This window comes from Chiloscyllium punctatum, chromosome 21 (assembly GCF_047496795.1).
Source record: "Chiloscyllium punctatum isolate Juve2018m chromosome 21, sChiPun1.3, whole genome shotgun sequence".
Classification (NCBI taxonomy): Eukaryota; Metazoa; Chordata; class Chondrichthyes; order Orectolobiformes; family Hemiscylliidae; genus Chiloscyllium; species Chiloscyllium punctatum.
In genome coordinates this window covers 4,704,128-4,721,984 of record NC_092759.1, presented here as the reverse complement: position 1 = coordinate 4,721,984, position 17,857 = coordinate 4,704,128, and the positions used below count along the sequence as shown (strand labels likewise).

The window sequence follows — 17,857 nt, the reverse complement described above, 5'->3', positions numbered from 1 at the left end:
GGCGCCTCCAAATCCTGAATAAACCTGTTGGACTATAACCTGGTGTTGTGTGATTTTTAACTGTTGGACTATAACCTGGTATTGTGTGATTTTTAACTTTGTACACCCCAGTCCAACACCAGCATCTCCAAATCAAGACAGTTAAAAGGTGGAACTACAGCAGCAGTCTGTATGTACTTATTCTCTCTCTCTCTCTAGTTATGTCCCTTGCAGCTCTCCATAGCAAAAGTGAGTGGGTGGAGAGTGAATGAGAGAGAAGGCAGTTTCCCATCAGACTGTGTGGCAGGAAAGGGAGCTGTTGAAGTCTCAGTCTCAGGGAGGTAGAGTCAAACTTGTCTGTTCCTCGCTCTCTGTCTCCTTCCCTTTGTGTCAGTCTGGCTCCCAGAAATGAGACTGTAAGACACAGAAATTATAGCAAAAGTTTACAGTGAAGCTAACACCTTCAATACATTATCTGGGCCGACATGACACCAGTTGTTAAAGTTCACTTGAGAATGTAACTTTTTAAAAAAGTGTTGCAATTTACATTTGAAAGAACTCAAACCAACATGGTCATTCTGAAAGATGAGAGACTTCACAAACAATCCCGTCCTTTTTCAATATATAATTTCAGTCACATCGCACTGTAAACTTTTGCTATTTCTGTGTCTTACAATCTTATTCTCCACAACCACCTGATGAAGGAGCAGTGCTCTGAAAGCTAGTGCTTCCAAATAAACCTGTTGGGCTATAACCTGGTGTTGGGTGATTTTTAACTGTTGATCTATAACCTGGTGTTGTGTGATTTTTAACTGTTGGTCTATAACCTGGTGTTGGGTGATTTTTAACTGTTGGACTATAACCTGGTGTGTGATTTTTAACTGTTGGTCTATAACCTGGTGTTGTGTGATTTTTAACTGTTGGGCAATAACCTGGTGTTGTGTGATTTTTAACTGTTGGACAATAACCTGGTGTCGTGTGATTTTTAACTGTTGGTCTATAACCTGGTGTTGTGTGATTTTTAACTGTTGGTCTATAACCTGGTGTTGGGTGATTTTTAACTGTTGGACTATAACCTGGTGTTGTGTGATTTTTAACTGTTGGTCTATAACCTGGTGTTGGGTGATTTTTAACTGTTGGACAATAACCTGGTGTTGTGTGACTTTTAACTGTTGGTCTATAACCTGGTGTTGTGTGATTTTTAACTATCGGTCTATAACCTGGTGTTGTGTGATTTTTAACTGTTGGACAATAACCTGGTGTTGTGTGATTTTTAACTGTTGGTCTATAACCTGGTGTTGTGTGACTTTTAACTGTTGGTCTATAACCTGGTGTTGTGTGATTTTTAACTGTTGGACAATAACCTGGTGTTGTGTGATTTTTAACTTTGTCCACCCCAGTCCAACACCGGGATCTCCAAATCCTGAATAAACCTGTTAGACTATAACCTGGTGTTGTGTGATTTTTAACTGTTGGACTATAACCTGGTGTTGTGTGATTTTTAACTTTGTACACCCCAGTCCAACACCAGCATCTCCAAATCAAGACAGTTAAAAGGTGGAACTGCAGCAGCAGTCTGTATGTACTTATTCTCTCTCTCTCTCTCTCTAGTTATGTCCCTTGCAGCTCTCCATAGCAAAAGTGAGTGGGTGGAGAGTGAATGAGAGAGAATGCAATTTCCCATCAGACTGTGTGGCAGGAAAGGGAGCTGTTGAAGTCTCAGTCTCAGGGAGGTAGAGTCAAACTTGTCTGTTCCTCGCTCTCTGTCTCCTTCCCTTTGTGTCTGTCTGGCTCCCAGTTTCCATTTGATCAGCTCTCTCACTTTTCACTAATGGACCCTTTCTTTGAGCGGTTTGGGGGGAGGAGGAGGAGGAGGAGGAGAGAGAACTCCCTCGTTGTTAGACTTGCCTCTGTCCTGTCCGGAGTTGAACGGAGGAGGCTGGTAATCGGGGGCTTGCGGGTTGCATTGAAACACAGGCTGGCTTTGGCATGTTCCTGGGACCGTGTGTGTTGGTAACAGGGACATACAGCGTTGGCTGCGCAGTGGGAGACTGGGGGAAGAGAGCCCTTCAGTTGTAGAGGCGGGGGGGACGGGAGGAAGCAGTAAGGGGAGGTGAACCAAGGTCGAATCTTTCCAAACAACTGATGGGCCACAGTGGGATGGTCAGGGAGGGGGTGGGGAGTGGTTCCAAAAACAACCACCTCACTATTGACATCCTATTTTCCAGCACTTGCCCCACAGCCTGGCATTGCTCCTTGAAATACTGACTCAGTGTTTTGTAGGGTCCGACCTCCTCCTGCTCGTAACTCACTCACTCTCTTTCACACTCACACATTCTCTCTCTCTCTCACAAACACACACACACACTTTTCTCTCTTTCTTTCTCTCTCACACACACACACTCTTTTCTCTCTCACACACACTCTCTCACACACACACACTCTTTTCTCTCTCACACACACTTTTCTCTCTTTCTCTCTCACACACACACTCTCTCACACACACACTTTTCTCTCTTTCTTTCTCTCTCACACACACACTCTCTCACACACACACTTTTCTCTCTTTCTTTCTCTCTCTCACACACTTTTTCTCACACACACTTTCTCTCACACACACACTTTCTCTCACACACTTTCTCACACACATTCTCTCTGTCTCTCTCACACACTCTTTTCTCTCTTTCTCTCTCTCTCACACACACATACACAGAGACACACATACATACACAGACATAGACACACACAGGCATAAACACACACGCACATATACAGACACACTCATATGCACATTCACGCACAGGTGCACACACAAGTTCACATGCCTATACACACACGTGCATACTCTCTCTCTCTCTCTCTCTCATACATACATTTTACCTCATATCCTGTAAAGCACTTGCTCATTACCTTAACTTTGTGTCTTTGGTCACGATCACTCCACCATGGGGAACGTTTTACTCCTGTTATGCCCCTTGTAATTTTATGCATCTCAATTAGGTGAGGATGTTTGTACGTTTGCCTTTATTGGTCAGTGAACATAGACATTGGGAGGTCATGTTGAGGCTGTACAGGACGTTGGTATATTTTTTGGAATATTGCATTCAGTTCTGGTCGCACTGCTATTAGAAAGATGTTATGAAACTTGGAAGGGTGCAGAAAAGATTTACAAGGATGTTGCCAGGGTTTGAGCTATAGGGAGCGGCTGAACAGGCTGGGGCTGTTTTCCCTGGAGCGTCGGAGGCTGAGGGGGTGACCTTATAGAGGTTTATAAAATCATGAGGGGCATGGATAGGGTAAATAGACAAGGTCTTTTTCCCTGGGGTGGGGGAGTCCAGAATTAGAGGGCACAGGTTTAGGGTGAGAGGGGAAAGATATAAAAGAGACCTAAGGGGCAACTTTTTCACACAGAAGGTGGTACGTGTATGGAATGAGCTGCCAGAGGAAGTGGTGGAGGCTGGTACAATTGCAACATTTAAAAGGCATTTGGATGGGTATATGAATAGGAAGGGTTTGGAGGGATATGGGCCGGGTGCTGGCAGGTGGGACTAGATTGGGTTGGGATATCTGGTCGGCATGGATGAGCTGGGCCGAAGGGTCTGTTTCTGTGCTGTACATCTCTATGGCACTGTGTCCCCTCTCAGTCCCTTCTGCTCCAAGGTAAACAGTCTCAGTTTGTCCAGTCTCTCTTTGTAACCGAAACTCTCCAGCCCAGGCAACGTCCTGGTAAATCAGTGCAGACCGGGCGACATCCCAGTCAATCCCCCTTGCTCCCCCCCGAATGCAGGTCCCAGAACTGCATGCAACAGTCAGGCTGTGGCCTAACCAACATTATATACAGTTCGAGAGTCGAGAGGGTGGTGCTGGAAAAGCACAGCCGGCCAGGCAGCATCCGAGGAGCAGGAGAGGCGACCTTTCGGGCCTGGTGAAAGGCTTGTGCCCGAAACGTTGACTCCCCTGCTCCTCGGCTGCTGCCTGACCTGCTGTGCTTTTCCAGCACCGCTCTCTCAACTGATCTCCAACATCTGCAGTCCTCACTCTCTCCTGTTACAGAGGGACCTCGATTATCCAGCCCTCGATTATCGGAGTATCAGATTATCCGGCGAGATCGCAATGTCCTGATGCTCGGCTAAACTATGTTATTTGGAATTGAATTAGCCGAACGAAATACTCTCTGGCCGTGTCCTTTGGTTAATCGAGATTCCTCTGTATACTGTTCCTTCAGGGAGCGGTGTGCGTGTGCACCTTAGTCAATGTGATCCTTGGTGCTACTTCCCCCCTGCCCACCCCAGCCCTCAGTTCAATCCAGATCCCGTGCTGCTGGTGCCTGATGGCAATTCGGCTACAGAAGCATCACCGTCAAACCCGAGCTAGCCTCAGTGAGCAATGTCGTGGGATATTGAGACGCCAACTGACTTATGAGCACCCATTTTTCCTCCCCACCTCTGCCAGCCCAGGGAAGGTGGGTATGAGGAGGGGGGGGGAGGTGGGGGGGGGGGGTCTGGGTGCAGGAGGGACGATGGAAAAGTGGGGATGGTGCTACCAGGCGGCTAAAGGGGACAGGATTGAGGAGGCGCCAGGCCTTGGGTTGGAGGTGGGGGGAGCTGGAGGATTTCTGCACTCGGATGTGAGCTGACCTCTCTGCTTGGCCTGACAGGAGAACGCAACCATGCGCCTGGTTCAGTGATCGTGGGACATCGAGCAGCGTGTGAAATGAGGGCCAGGGCAGGGCCCCCAAGCCTCCGACTTGCCCTCCTCCTCTTCCTCCAGTGGGGCTGGCTCCCTCTGGGCTGTACAACTGAACATCAGCCCCTGACATGGGATGAGAATGGCTACGTGGTCTACTGCCCCTGTATGGGTAAGTGACGAGGCTCCTGGGTATACCCTCACCTCTATCAGGACCATCCTCTCTCCACGTCCACAGCCTCAAACTGCTTCTTTGTTCTTTCTCCCTGAGTTGAAGGGGACTATTCGACTGTGTATTGCATCGCTAACTGGATAGCAGAGTCATGGAGCGCAGAAAAGGGGGCCGCTGACTCTTTGAAAGTATTAATGTTTCCTTTAACTATTTTCCGCTTCCTTATGGGAGAGCACCTACTCTAACTGCTTCATAGAATTCCCTACAGTGTGGAAACAGGCCATTTGGCCCACCAAGTCCACACTGACCCTGTGAAGAGTAACCCACCCAGACCCATTCCACATTTGCCCATGACTAATGCACCTAACCTACACATCTCTGGACACTATGTGACAATTTAGCACGGCCTATCCACCCTAACCTGCACATATTTGGACTGTGGGAGGAAACCAGAGCGCCAGGAGGGAACCCATGCAGACACGGGGAGAATGTGCAAACTCAATGTGCGTACACGTGTATACACACACACACACACACACAAAAGGTTTCTCTCGCACTCTCTCACACACACACACCGTGCAAAAAATTGCATTCTGTTTGCCTTTTCTGCTGTGCTGATTCTTGTCAGTGTCCTCTCTGGTCAGCAATCTATGAGCAGGACCCATTCAGCGCCTTGAGCGTGTCCAGTCATTCTAGATCACAGCGGATCACCTCCCTCAATACCAAATAGAGTCATAGAGATGTACAACATGGAAACAGACCCTTCGGTCCAACCTGTCCATGCCGACCAGGTATCCCAACCCAATCTAGTCCCACCTGCCAGCACCCGGCCCATATCCCTCCAAACCCCTCCTATTCATATACCCATCCAAATGCCTCTTAAATGTTGCAATTGTACCAGCCTCCACCACTTCCTCTGGCAGCTCATTCCATACACATACCACCCTCTGTGTGAAAACGTTGCCCCTTAGGTCTCTTTTATATCTTTCCCCTCTCACTCTAAACCTATGCCCTCTAGTTCTGGACTCCCCTACTCTGGGGGGAAAAGACTTTGTCTATTTATCCTATGCATGCCCCTCATAATTTTGTAAACCTCTATAAGGTCACCCCTCAGCCTCTGACGCTCCAGGGAAAACAGCCCCAGCCTGTTCAGCCTCTCCCTGTAGCTCAGATCCTCCAACCCTGGCAACATCCTTGTAAATCTTTTCTGAACCCTTTCAGGTTTCACAACATCTTTCCGATAGGAAGGAGACCAAAATTGCACACAATATTCCAACAGTGGCCTAACCAATGTCCTGTACAGCCGCAACATGACCTCCCAACTCCTGTACTCAATACTCTGACCAATAAAGGAAAGCATACCAAACGCCTTCTTCACTCTCCTATCTACCTGTGACTCCTGTCCATCCCCTTCAGAATTTTCTAAGTTTCAGCAAGGTCACCTACCCTTCTTCTACACTGCAGAGAAGATAGATTCAATTTAGACTCTCATCACAGCACAACACCTCATCCCAGAATCTTGGCTTAACCAATGCAGGTAAACCCACAACTCATCACGGTAGTGGGCCCCGCTGCATGGTTAGTATAATTCTGATCCCTTCCTGGCCCTCGAGAGGTGGGTTAATGTCATCTGTGATGTTGTGCCCCAAGGATCTGAACCTTCTTAAAGACGTCTCTGTGTTCTGTTTGAAAACAGGCCGATTTGGGAATCAGGCTGACCACCTCCTGGGCTCCTTGGTTTTTGCGGCGATGCTGAATCGGACGCTGGCGGTGCCCCCTTGGGTGGTTTACAGCCACCAGACGCCTCCCTACACAAACGTACGTTATCCATCCCGGGAGTCGGTTTAGCTCGGTTGGCTGGATGGTTGGTTTACAGAGCAGTGAGGCGCCAACAGCGTGGGTTCAATTCCCATCCCCGGTTTGAGTTGACCATGAGGGGCTCTCCTCCTTCACCACCAGTTGCTTCTCTTTCTCTCTCTCTCTCTCTCTCTAATAAGAGTCGCCCCTGGTAAGACTATGGCGATACAACATTATCCAGCATCTTCATCCTCTATGTCAGAACCCCCGTCTGGGTCTCCTCTCCCTGGGTACACCATCCAGGTGACAGGGTGCCAGGGGGTGTCTGAATGCCCCCATCTTCCCCCCACCCCCCCCCCCCCCCGTGCCCTGGGGGACATTGAATCTCTCGGGCTGGTGCTGGGAATGGAAGAGATTCCCACCACTGCTGTTCGGAGGAGAGCGGTTTTCCCACTCCCACCCCCACCCCCACGGTCAGATATCACTCCCCAGAGGAACCAGAAGCTGAGGGGGGGGGGGGGAAGGGAGGCTGAATCGAAACCACGAAGGCAGTGCCACCTTAATGCAAAGTTGTTGTTGCCACGTCATAAGTGAGCATGGCTATGGAGCGAGGAATTGGGGCCCAGAGAGGATGGGGGTGTGATAAAAGGGAGAGAGAACCCCCCCCCCCCCCCCAGGTAGAGAATTTGTTTCTCTGTCTGTGGGAAGGGTAGTTTTTCCCATATCCAAAGTACCTAAGTGTACACAGAGGGGCTAGACTGGCTCTGAAGGATGTGCAGGGATCAAAGGGGATGGTTGTACACAGGGATCAAAGTGTCCGCAGAGTGGCTGAATGGGTACGTAGAGTAGTTATACGTTCTTCGAGTGCCTTGTAGTGTGCAGTATGGCACTCGGGGCGTGGAGTGCAAGTGAGACAAACGACCTGTGGTTGTGAATCCACCCAGTTCCTGGCTGTTCCCACTGCCCTGTCTTTCTCTGAATCGAGTTGCATCTATTGTCACGTGAAAAGCTTTGTCTTGCGAGCAATACAGGCCGACCACAGAGTTTAGAAGCGGAGTTGAGTAGATAAGAGGTAAACAGCAGCAAAAACAAAAACACAGGGACAGGCAAATGTTAAGAGTTTGTGAGTCCATTCAGTATTCTAACAACAGTCGGGTAGAAACTGTTGTGAAACCGTCTGGTGGGTGTGTTCAGGCTTCTGTACCTTCTCCCCGATGGTAGAGGTTGTAGAGAAACATTGTCAGGGTGGGGTAGATCTTTGAGAATGCTGGCGGCCTTTCCTTGACAACGGGCCTGGGAGATGGATTCTATAGATGGGAGGTTGGCCTTTGTGATTGCCCGGGCCGAGTTCACCACTCTCTGTAACCGAATGATACATTGGCCTTTGCTAACGTCCCCTTTGTCTTTTCCCCACCAACCTGTCTTCTCCCCCTTCCCCGCCCCCACCCCACCCCCGCATCCTCCCTCTCTCCCAGACCCCCCTCTCGCCGGTTATGAACTGAGTTGCGGCCCGTCCTTGTTTTTTCCCAGGCCCACGTTCCGTACAGCGAGTACTTCCAGCTGGGAAGTCTCCAGGAGTTCCACCGGGTGGTCAGCATGGAGGATTTCATGCAGGAACTGGCACCGAAGCACTGGCCCCCGGGGGAAAGGGTGGCGTACTGCTTTGAGATGGCAGCTCAGAGGAGTGCTGACAGATCGTCATGCCCCATGAAGGTGAGGTACGGTTTTGGGGGCCTGGGAGATGGGAATGGGCGCCGGAGAAGGGGGAGCACCATAAGGCATAGGAGTGGAAGTAAGTCCATTCAGCCCATCGGCTCCACTCCGTCATTTAATCATACTGACGATCCCTACAATTTTATAGGAGCCTGGCATCGCTGGCAAGATGTGCTGCTCATCCCTAACTACCATGAGTGGGCCATTTACAAGGATGTTGCCAGGGTTGGAGGGTTTGAGCTAATGGGAGAGGCTGAACAGGCTGGGGCTGTTTTCCCTGGAGCGTCAGAGGCTGAGGGGTGACCCTTATAGAGGTTTGCAAATTTATGAGGGACATTGATAGGATAAATAGACAAAGTCTTTTCCCTGGGGTGGGGGAGTCCAGAACTAGAGGGCATATGATTAGGGTGAGAGGGGAAAGATATAAAAGGGACCTAAGGGGCAACTTTTTCACGCAGAGGGTGGTACGTGTGTGGAATGAGCTGCCAGAATGTGGTGGAGGCTGGTACAATTGCAACGTTTAAGAAGCATTTGGATGGGTATATGAATAGGAAGGGTTTGGAGGGATATGGGCCGGGTGCTGGCAGGTGGGACTAGATTGGGTTGGGATATCTGGTCGGCATGGACGGGTTGGACCGAAGGGTCTGTTTCCGTGCTGTACGTCACTATGACTATGACTCAACCACGTTGATCTGCATTCACATGTAGGTCAGACTGGGTAAAAATGGCAGATTTCCTTCCCCAATGGGCATTTGGGAATGAGATGGGTTTTTACTATTATCGGGGATAATTATCGTGGTGGCCATCATTGAGAGTTGAATTCCCGATGTTATTAATTAAATTTAAATTATATCTTGGTGGCCAAGGTGGGATTTCAACTTGGGTCTCCTCAGTGTTAGCCTGGGTCTCTGTATTACTGGCCCAGCGATATAACCACTTTGCCACCGACCCCTGGTTCCTGTGGCCTGGTGTTGAACGTGCAGCGCGAGGACTAGAGTTATTGAATGTTGAGATAGTGGGTATGGAGGTTTTGGGGCATTGGGAATATTGGGATACTGCAGTGGAAATGGTGAAGGGCAGGGGTACTGGGAACACAGGGGCACAGGGGCTCATTGTGATTGACCGTGTCATGTCTGACAGGACGGGAATCCCTTCGGGCCCTTCTGGGACCACTTCAACGTGGACTTTGTGCGCTCAGAGTTGTTCAGCGGGATTGCCTTTAACTCATACTACAAAGCTCATTGGCTGGACAGGTAAGCGAGGGACAAAATGGCTCCAACAGAGGGACTAACAGCAGGCAGCTGGAGATTTGACTGGGTGGGGGCTGCGGGGAGGGCCCCACGTCATTCCCCAGCACAGTCTGTAACCCTTGACAAACTCATTACGGATCCTGTACTATGGGGATTGTCACCTTGGCAAACCCAGGAGCGGCTGTGGTGGCAGGGAATGGCCTGTTGTAACCATGGCAATGGGAAGTGACGGTGTTCAAATCTTACCAGCTTATGACCTGGTAGAATCCCTAATGTAGATAGAGACTATTCAACCCGTGAGGTCTCGAATCATTGAATGGCTACAGTGTGGAAACAGGCCCTTTGGCCCAACAAGTCCACACTGACCCTCCAAAGAGCAACCCACCCAGACCCATTCTCCTACCCTATATTTACCCCGATGAAGGGCTTTTACCCGAAATGTCGATTTTTCTGCTCCTCGGATGCTGCCTGACCTGCTGTGCTTTTCCAGGACCACTCTAATCTAGACTCTGATCGCCAGCATCTGCAGTCCTCACTTTTGCCTATATTTACCCCTGACTAATGCACCTAACCGTGAACACTATGGGGCAATTTAGCGTGGCCAATCCACCCTGACCTGCACATCTTTGGATTGTGGGAGGAAACCGGAGCACCCGGAGGAAACCCACGCAGACACAGGGAGAATGTGTAAACTCCACACAGACAGTCGCCCGAGGCTGGAATCGAACCTGGGTCCCTGGTGCTGTGAGGCAGCAGTGCTAACCCAAACTGCACCGACCCTCCATAGAACATCCCACCCATCCCCGTAACCCTGCATTTCCCACGGCCAATCCACCTAGCCTGCACATTCCTGGACACCACGGGGCCATTTAGCGTGGCCAATCCACCCTGACCTGCACGTGTTTGGACTGTGGGAGGAAACCGGACCACCCGGAGGGAACCCACACAGACACGGGGGGAGAATGTGCAAACTCCACACACAGACAGTTGCCTGAGGGTGGTATCGAGGCTGCAGTGTTAACCTCTGAGCCGCCATTGCTTGGATTTGTTCTCTCAAGGACTTAGCGTCTTAGTGGCCCATCAAGGCAAGAAAATGACGGTCAACGGAGATGTCATCCCCTTAGCAACGAGCTGTGACCACCAGTGATGCCATATCCTTTTTATCCAGCAATGCTGCATGGCGCTGTGATTGGCCACTGCATTTTTAAAATGGCTGATATTTCAGAACCGAACTTTACAGGCCTTCTGCTCCGTCTTCAGGTATCCAGCCTCCAAACACCCGGTTCTGGCCTTGCCTGGGGCTCCAGCCCAATTCCCGGTGCTAAAGGAACACCAGCATCTGCAGAAGTACATTGTGTGGTCAGGCAGAATCGCCCAGGAGGCCGAGAACTACATCCAGGCCTTGCTGCCCAGGCCTTACCTGGGCATTCACCTGCGCATCGGGGTGGACTGGGTAAGTGACTGTTTATTTATTTGTCGGGTTGTTGTGGAGGTCGGCAAACTGTCAAGGCACTGTCTCAGTCTGACAAGCCCCGACGTGTGCCTGACCAGAGAGCCAACTACAGAGGGAACAAACCCAATGGCGTCGTCAGGGTCAAAGAGTGCGGCACTAGGAAAGCGCAACTGGTCAGGCAGCATCCAAGGGGCAGGAGAGTCAACGTTTCCGGGCATAAGCTCTTCATCAGGAACGTGTGTGGGGAGGGGGCTGAGAGATAAATAGGGTGGGGGTGGAGCTGGGGGTAAGGTAGTTGGGAAGGTTGGGGTAGATGGAGGTTGGGGGAGAGATGAGGAAACTGGTGACGTTGACGCCATGTGGTTGAAGGGTCCAAAGGTGGAGGGTGAGGCGTTCTTCCTCCGAGCTGTCTCCCCAGCCCTATCCCACCCTCCTATTTATCTCTTGGCCCCCACCCCCCTCATATTTATCTCTCGGCCCCCACTCACCACCCTCCTATTTATCTCTCGGCCTCCGACCCCACCCCATATGTCCATACCGTTGACCTTCCTGCCCCTCGGCTGCTGCCTGACCCGCTGTTGCTTTTCCAGCACCGCCCTCTCAACTCTGATTCTCCAGCGCCTGCAGTCCTCCCTTTTCCCTCCAGTGTCACCACACCGTCCAATAATGGATGCTCCTCCTGCCTTGGCGTACTGACCTTTCACCTCCTGAGTTAAACAAACCCAAACCCAGCAGGCCAGGAGTTCCGTGGCAGCGAGGGAAAGCAGTGCCTGAGGGCACGATGGGACAAGGGCCAAGGGTCGAGTCTGCACGACTGGCTAGTCAAAGCTGAGACGTCAGTTGGAACCGATCAGTCCTCCTGGGTTATGAAGGGCTACGGCCAGAGTAAGGGTTTGGGTGAGATTTCCAGCTCAGAAACATGCCATTCTGCCCATCTGCTCCAAGCTGGTGTTGAGAAACAAGACTACTAACACTTTGGCTCAGTTATCAGGACAGCCACTACAGTTCTGGGGCTTGCGCTTGGTGGAAGGCAGGGCCCAGAGACTTAAACAAGAAGAATACCACAACATAGAAGAAGGCCATTCAGCCCCTCCAGCCTGTTCACACCATTCACTTAGATCCTGGGCCATCTATTTGCAGAGTTCATTCACAATGCATTTAGCTGTATTCCCTGGCTTATTAAGAATTTGTCAGTGAATGGACACTAAGAAGTTGTTCATCATTATCAAGTCCTCCCCAAATCCAGAATCTTCCCAGTACCAGTGCAGTTTATTACTAAAACTGTCCTGGCCATTGGTAGAACAGTGTCTCGAGTACTGTGTCCAGTTTCAAGTGTTCTTACTTCAGGAGGGATGGACATATGGGGTGGGGACGGGGGTGCTGGTACCATAGCAACACAGAGCCACAAACTAACGTTCTGAGGATACAGCTTGGCAGATGGTGACATTTAAATTCGATAAAAATCTGAAATTTTAAGAAATGGCCAAGTGGTAACCGTGCATCCATTGTCATTTGTTGGTCCAGGTCGACAACCCTTTATCCGAAAAGCTCCGAAATCTGAAGGTCTTTTTCCTTTGCGAAGTTTTTTTTTCCTCATGAACAAAGTTGTTTGGCGCACAAACAGTTAACCCAAGTCCACACCCGCTCGTGTCACTCAGATGCGACGTTGGGGGTGAGGTGGGGCCTAGTACTGGCAGGCCTCAATTCTGTCCCAGGGCCTGTTTTACTCACAGTAAGTCTGCTGCTGGGTAAGATTTTTTTTTAAAAAAAATTCACTGTCAAACTGTCACGTGTTCTAAAATTAGAAAAATTCTGGAATTTCGAAAGCCAGCTGGTCCCGAGCGTTTCGGATAAAGGGTTGTGCACCTGTAATGACCTGCCTGGTTCACTCATGTCCTTCAGGGGAGGAAAATCTCTCCTTACCCAGTCTGGCCTACATGTGACTCCAGACCCACTGCCCTTTGAAATGATCCATAAATTCTGGCTGAGCCAGCAACTCCCGCAAAACCATGAACAATTATTTTCAAACAAAATAATAAAATTGCATTGGGAACAGTTGAGCGTAGGTCCACTTGCCTGGTTTCTGAGTTGAAAGGTTTATTTGGAACCACCAGCTTTGGGAGCGCTGTTCCTTCCTCAGGTGGTTGTCAGGATGAAGGGGCAGCGCTCCGAAAGCTAGTGCTTCCAGATAAACCTGTCGGACTGTAACTTGGTGTTGTGTGATTTTTAACTTTGTCCACCCCAGTCCAACACTTCATGATTTGAAAAGGTTAGTCGTATGAGGAAAGGTTGCTCAGGTCGGGACTCCGAAGAAGGTTAAAAGTCACACGACACCAGGTTATAGTCCAATAGGTTTATTTGGATGCACTAGCTTTCGGAGCGCTGCTCCTTCATCAGGTGGTTAGTGGAGAATAAGATTGTAAGACACGGAATTTATTCTGTGTCTTACAATCTTATTCTCCACAACCCCCTGATGAAGGAGCGGCGCTCCGAAAGCTAGTGCTTCCAAATAAACCTGTTGGGCTATAACCTGGTGTTGGGGGATTTTTAACTTTGTCCACCTCCCCCCCCCCCCCCCCCCCCCCCCCCACCCAGTCCAAAACCAGCACCTCCAAATCAGGACTCAGAAGAGTCAGAGGTGATGAAGAGCTCTTGCCCGAAACGTTGACTCTCCTGCTCCTCGGATGCTGCCTGACCTGCTGTATTTTTCCAGCACCGCACTAATCGAGACTCTGATCTCCGGCATCTGCAGTCCTGAAAGCAATATGAATCAGAAGGGACCAGGTAGGTGCTGAGATGTTTCCAGTCTTGAGGGAATCTAGAACCAGGGGATAAGGTTTAAGGTGACAACGAGAACTCTTTCTCAGAGAGTCCTTGATGTTTGGAATTCTGTCGATGGGAGAGCACTGGAATCTGGGATGTGTTTGAAGCTCTGATCATCAAGGGAGTTGGGGGTCACAACTTGTTCCTCCTTAATCTTACTGAATGGCCGAGCAGGACCGAGGGGCTGAATGGCCTACTCTTGCTGCTGTATGCATTATTTAATTCATTGAAGAGGTGAGGGAGCATTCTGGTGAACTTGCGTTGGCCAGTCCGTCCATTTTGTGTCTCGTGACCCAACAGAAGAACGCCTGTAACATGGTGAAGGATGGCACAGCGGGACCGCACCTCATGGCTTCGCCGCAGTGTGTGGGTTATAACCGGCAGACGGCCCGGCCTCTGACCATGGAGATGTGTTTGCCTGGTCTGGCCGAGATCAGAAGGGCAGTGACCACCTGGACGAAAAGGATCAACGCCAAGGCAGTGTACATCGCCACTGACTCCGAGACCTTCAGCGCCGAGATAGAGAAGGCCGTGGACAGCCAGGTAAGGCTCCAAATCAAGAACTCTAACCCCATTGCTCCCAGACTCGTCTTCTCCACCCCCCCACCTTGACATGTAGCCCTCAGCAAGGGAGGAGCAGGTGCCAAAGTTGGGTTAGGAATCTAGGGATCAGAAATGGCAAGGGCTCTGGATGTCTGATCACCCTCTAACCAACCCTAACCACAATCCCCCAGCAACCTTCCCTGTACCCGATCCAATCATCCTTCCTTGCATCAAACAGAGAGCGCCTGTGCTTTTCAATCCCCACCTCCTTGGCGGTACTGAAGGGTTAATGCTCTCGGGTTTCAGCAAAGCCTCCCACATCTCTCCCCCTCCACGCCACCCCCCCCCCCCCCCCCCCCCACGTAACCAACGACCCATCGCATTTCTCACCTGTCTTGGTCTTCCTTCTGAGTCCTAACTCCCAACTGCTTACAGTATCTGGAAGGTCTTCCTGAGGTCTACCAGCAGCTTTGGGTTCCTGAGGCCCTGACACAGAAGAGTTCAGCTGCTGTCGTAGCAAACTGTACCACACACATAACATGGAATTCCCTGTGGAAACAGGCCCTTCGGCCCAACAAGTCCACACCGACCCGCCGAAGAGTCTCCCACCCAAAACCCATTATACTTACCCCTGACTAACCCTACACATCCCTGAACACTAGGGGTCATTTAGCGTGGCCTGTCCTGTTTTTGTTCATTCTGCCCGTTTCGAACAGCCTGTAATCTCCAACCTCCCCAAACTCTCCTGAGGGGCCTATCAAAAACCTTGTGTGACAGACCCCCTTCCCTATAGGTGGCTCAGTGGTTAGCACTGCAGCCTCACAGCAGCAGGGACCCAGGTTCGATTCCAGCCTCAGGTGACTGACTGTGTGGAGTTTACGCATTCTCCCCGTGTCTGCGTGGGTTTCCTCCGGGTACTCTGGTTTCCTCCCACAGTCCGAAGATGTGCAGGTTGGGGTGGATTGACCATGCTGAATTACCCAGAGTGCATTAGTCACAGGGAAATGGGACTGGGTGGGTTACTCTTCGGGGTCGGAGGGTCGTGTGGACTGGTTGGGCCGAAGGGGCCTGTTTCCACACTGTAGGGAATCTAATCTAATCTATCGCTGGGTGGAATTAGATGTTACTACTCTCTGAAGACCGTCAAATGCTGGGCCCTGCATGCACCCTGAATGCTACAGTCTGTCAAGAACGCTGCGTTTCGCACAGATGGCATGTGGTAAGCGGGTAGTGATTTCCATCACACCCAGTTAATGTGTTTCTTTTTAAAACCGGATTTGTACTACTCTGGCTGGAGCCTCCATTTATAGCCCGTCCCCAGTCACCCCTTGAGAATGTGGTGATGAGGTGCCATCTTGAATCACTGCAGTCCAAGTGCTGTAGGCCGACCCACAATGCTGTTAGGGAGAAGGAGAGTTCTGGGATTTTAACCTGGCAACACCTAAAGGTATAACCGATATATTTCCAAGTCAGGATTACGTGCACATTTGAGGGAAACTTGTTCCCCAAGTATCTGCTGCTTTTGCCCTTCTAGGTAGCATTGGCCCAGGGCCTGGAAGGCACTGCCGAAGGACTCTCTGTGCAGTGCATCTTGTAGATGGTACACACTGCTGCTACCTGAGCGTCGGTGGTGGAGGGAGTGGGATGTGGTGCCAATCAAGCGGGGGCTGTTTTTGTCCCAGATGGTGTTGAGTATCTCGAATGTTGGTGCTGCACTTGTCCAGGGCAAGTGGGGAGTATTCCGTCACACTCCTGACTTGTGCCCTGGCGATGGTGGGGAGTCAGGTGGTGAGAAGATTTGTAGCTCAGGTTGAGGTTCCGGGTGTAGGTTTGCTCGCTGAGCTGGAAGGTTAATTTCCAGATGTTTCGTCACCCTACACGGTCACATCTTCAGTGAGCCTCCAGGCGAAGTACTGCTGCTGATTCCTGCTTTCTGTTTATCTGCCTGGATTACTTTGGGTTGGTGATGTCATTTCCTGTGGTGATGTCATTTCCTGTTCCTTTTCTCAGGCGGTGGTAAATGGGATCCAAGTCGATGTGTTTGTTGATAGAGTTCCGGTTGGAATGCCATGCTTCTAGGAATTTTGTGCGTCCCTCTGTTTGGCTTGTCCTAGGATGCATGTGTTGTCCCAGTCAGAGTGGTGTCCTACTAGTGAGAGAGGGTCATGTTGTTTGGTGGCTAGTCAGGCGATGAGTCATTGGCTGCAGAATTCCCAGCTTCTGATTTGCTCTGGCAGCCGCAGTATTTGTATGGCTGGTACAATTCGGTTTTACGGTCCGTGGTAACCCTGAAATGTTGATAAAGGGGGGAAGCTCAGCGATTCTCCTGCTGCTCGGATGGAGTGCTTTTTCCAAGTGCCGCACTCTCGACTCTGAGCTCCAGCCTCTGCGGGTCCTCACTTTGTCCCTGGTGTGTAAATGAAGTTGGTTGGAGGTTTGCATCAAAACTGTGACTGTCCTGTACCATCACACAGCAGTAGGTGCCTCATCTCTCTCTCTCTCTCTCTCTCTCTCTCTCTCTCTCTGCTTCTCTAGGTGAAGGTGGTGAGTCTGCAACCACCCCTGCCCCAGACCGACCTCTACATCCTCGGCCAGGCCGATCACTTCATAGGGAACTGCGTATCCTCCTTCACCGCCTTCGTCAAGCGCCAGCGGGACGTTAATGCCAAGCCCTCCTCGTTTTTCGGCTTGGACGACCCACCAGGGCCCCGGGACGAGCTCTGAGGCAGGGCTGAAGGGTGGGGGTGGGGGAGTGAGCTGTGTGGGGGTTTGTTGAGGGTGGGCGCAGAGAAGGTGCCCTGACTTCTACCGGACCGTTCTCAGCCAATGCGTCACGCGACTCCGATCTCGAATGGGGCCCGCGTTGGAACGCTTGAACCCCTCTTGCAGCTCTTCACTCATGCACACGCACTCTCTGTGGAAGCTCACTCACGCGCGTGCACCCAGGCGAGTGCATTGTCAAAAAAAAACACATACACACAAACGCAACAGCAGTGGTTAGGGCCTACACTCCAGCGCTCCGCACCAGAGCTCAGGCTGTGTGCCGAGGATGAAGTCAGAGGGCCCAAATCAGCTCGACACCACCGGGAAGATTAGTGTGGGATCCGGGTGTGAACTTTGGGTGGAATAATCCTCCAGGTTTGCTCCAGGACCATTGGTGAAGAGGATGACGACGAGAAACAGATAAGTCCTCCCCGTCATGTTTTAATTCTGATACGACAATAAAAAAAATCTTTATTGATTCTGATGTCTTTCTTATCATCACACCAAGGGAAGGAAACTGTGTTAAGATGCTGAAGTGTAGAGGGAGCTTTACTCTCTATCTAACGCCGTGCTGTAACTGTCCGGGGAGTGTTTGAAGGGGACAGGGTTGAGGAAGCTTTACGTTTAGTTTAAGAGTGGTGGCAGCTTTACCCTGTATCTAACCCCGTGCTGTCCCTG

At 50.7% G+C, this 17,857-nt stretch overlaps 1 protein-coding gene across 1 annotated transcript; it reads left to right on the top strand.

Annotated features, from left to right (window-relative positions):
- Positions 1-301: 301 nt before the first annotated feature.
- On the top strand, positions 302-17,657 carry pofut1 (protein O-fucosyltransferase 1). The gene is made up of 9 exons (XM_072591479.1): positions 302-320; positions 1,591-1,712; positions 4,637-4,837; positions 6,534-6,655; positions 8,165-8,347; positions 9,488-9,600; positions 10,858-11,050; positions 14,174-14,416; positions 16,952-17,657. Exons 2-9 carry the CDS (start codon positions 1,640-1,642, stop codon positions 17,138-17,140), a joined length of 1,317 nt encoding a protein of 438 aa, XP_072447580.1. The 5' UTR covers positions 302-320; positions 1,591-1,639; the 3' UTR covers positions 17,141-17,657.
- Positions 17,658-17,857: the final 200 nt, after the last annotated feature.

What these genes read in the sequence shown, in the direction of transcription:
- pofut1 (XM_072591479.1), top strand. Translation starts at nt 1,640, where the DNA reads ATGAGAGAGAATGCAATTTCCCATCAGACTGTGTGGCAGGAAAGGGAG. An exon ending in GGTCTACTGCCCCTGTATGG is followed by an intron (nt 4,838 to 6,533) that starts GTAAGTGACGAG and finishes GTTTGAAAACAG; the next exon opens with GCCGATTTGGGAATCAGGCT. An exon ending in TGCGCATCGGGGTGGACTGG is followed by an intron (nt 11,051 to 14,173) that starts GTAAGTGACTGT and finishes GTGACCCAACAG; the next exon opens with AAGAACGCCTGTAACATGGT.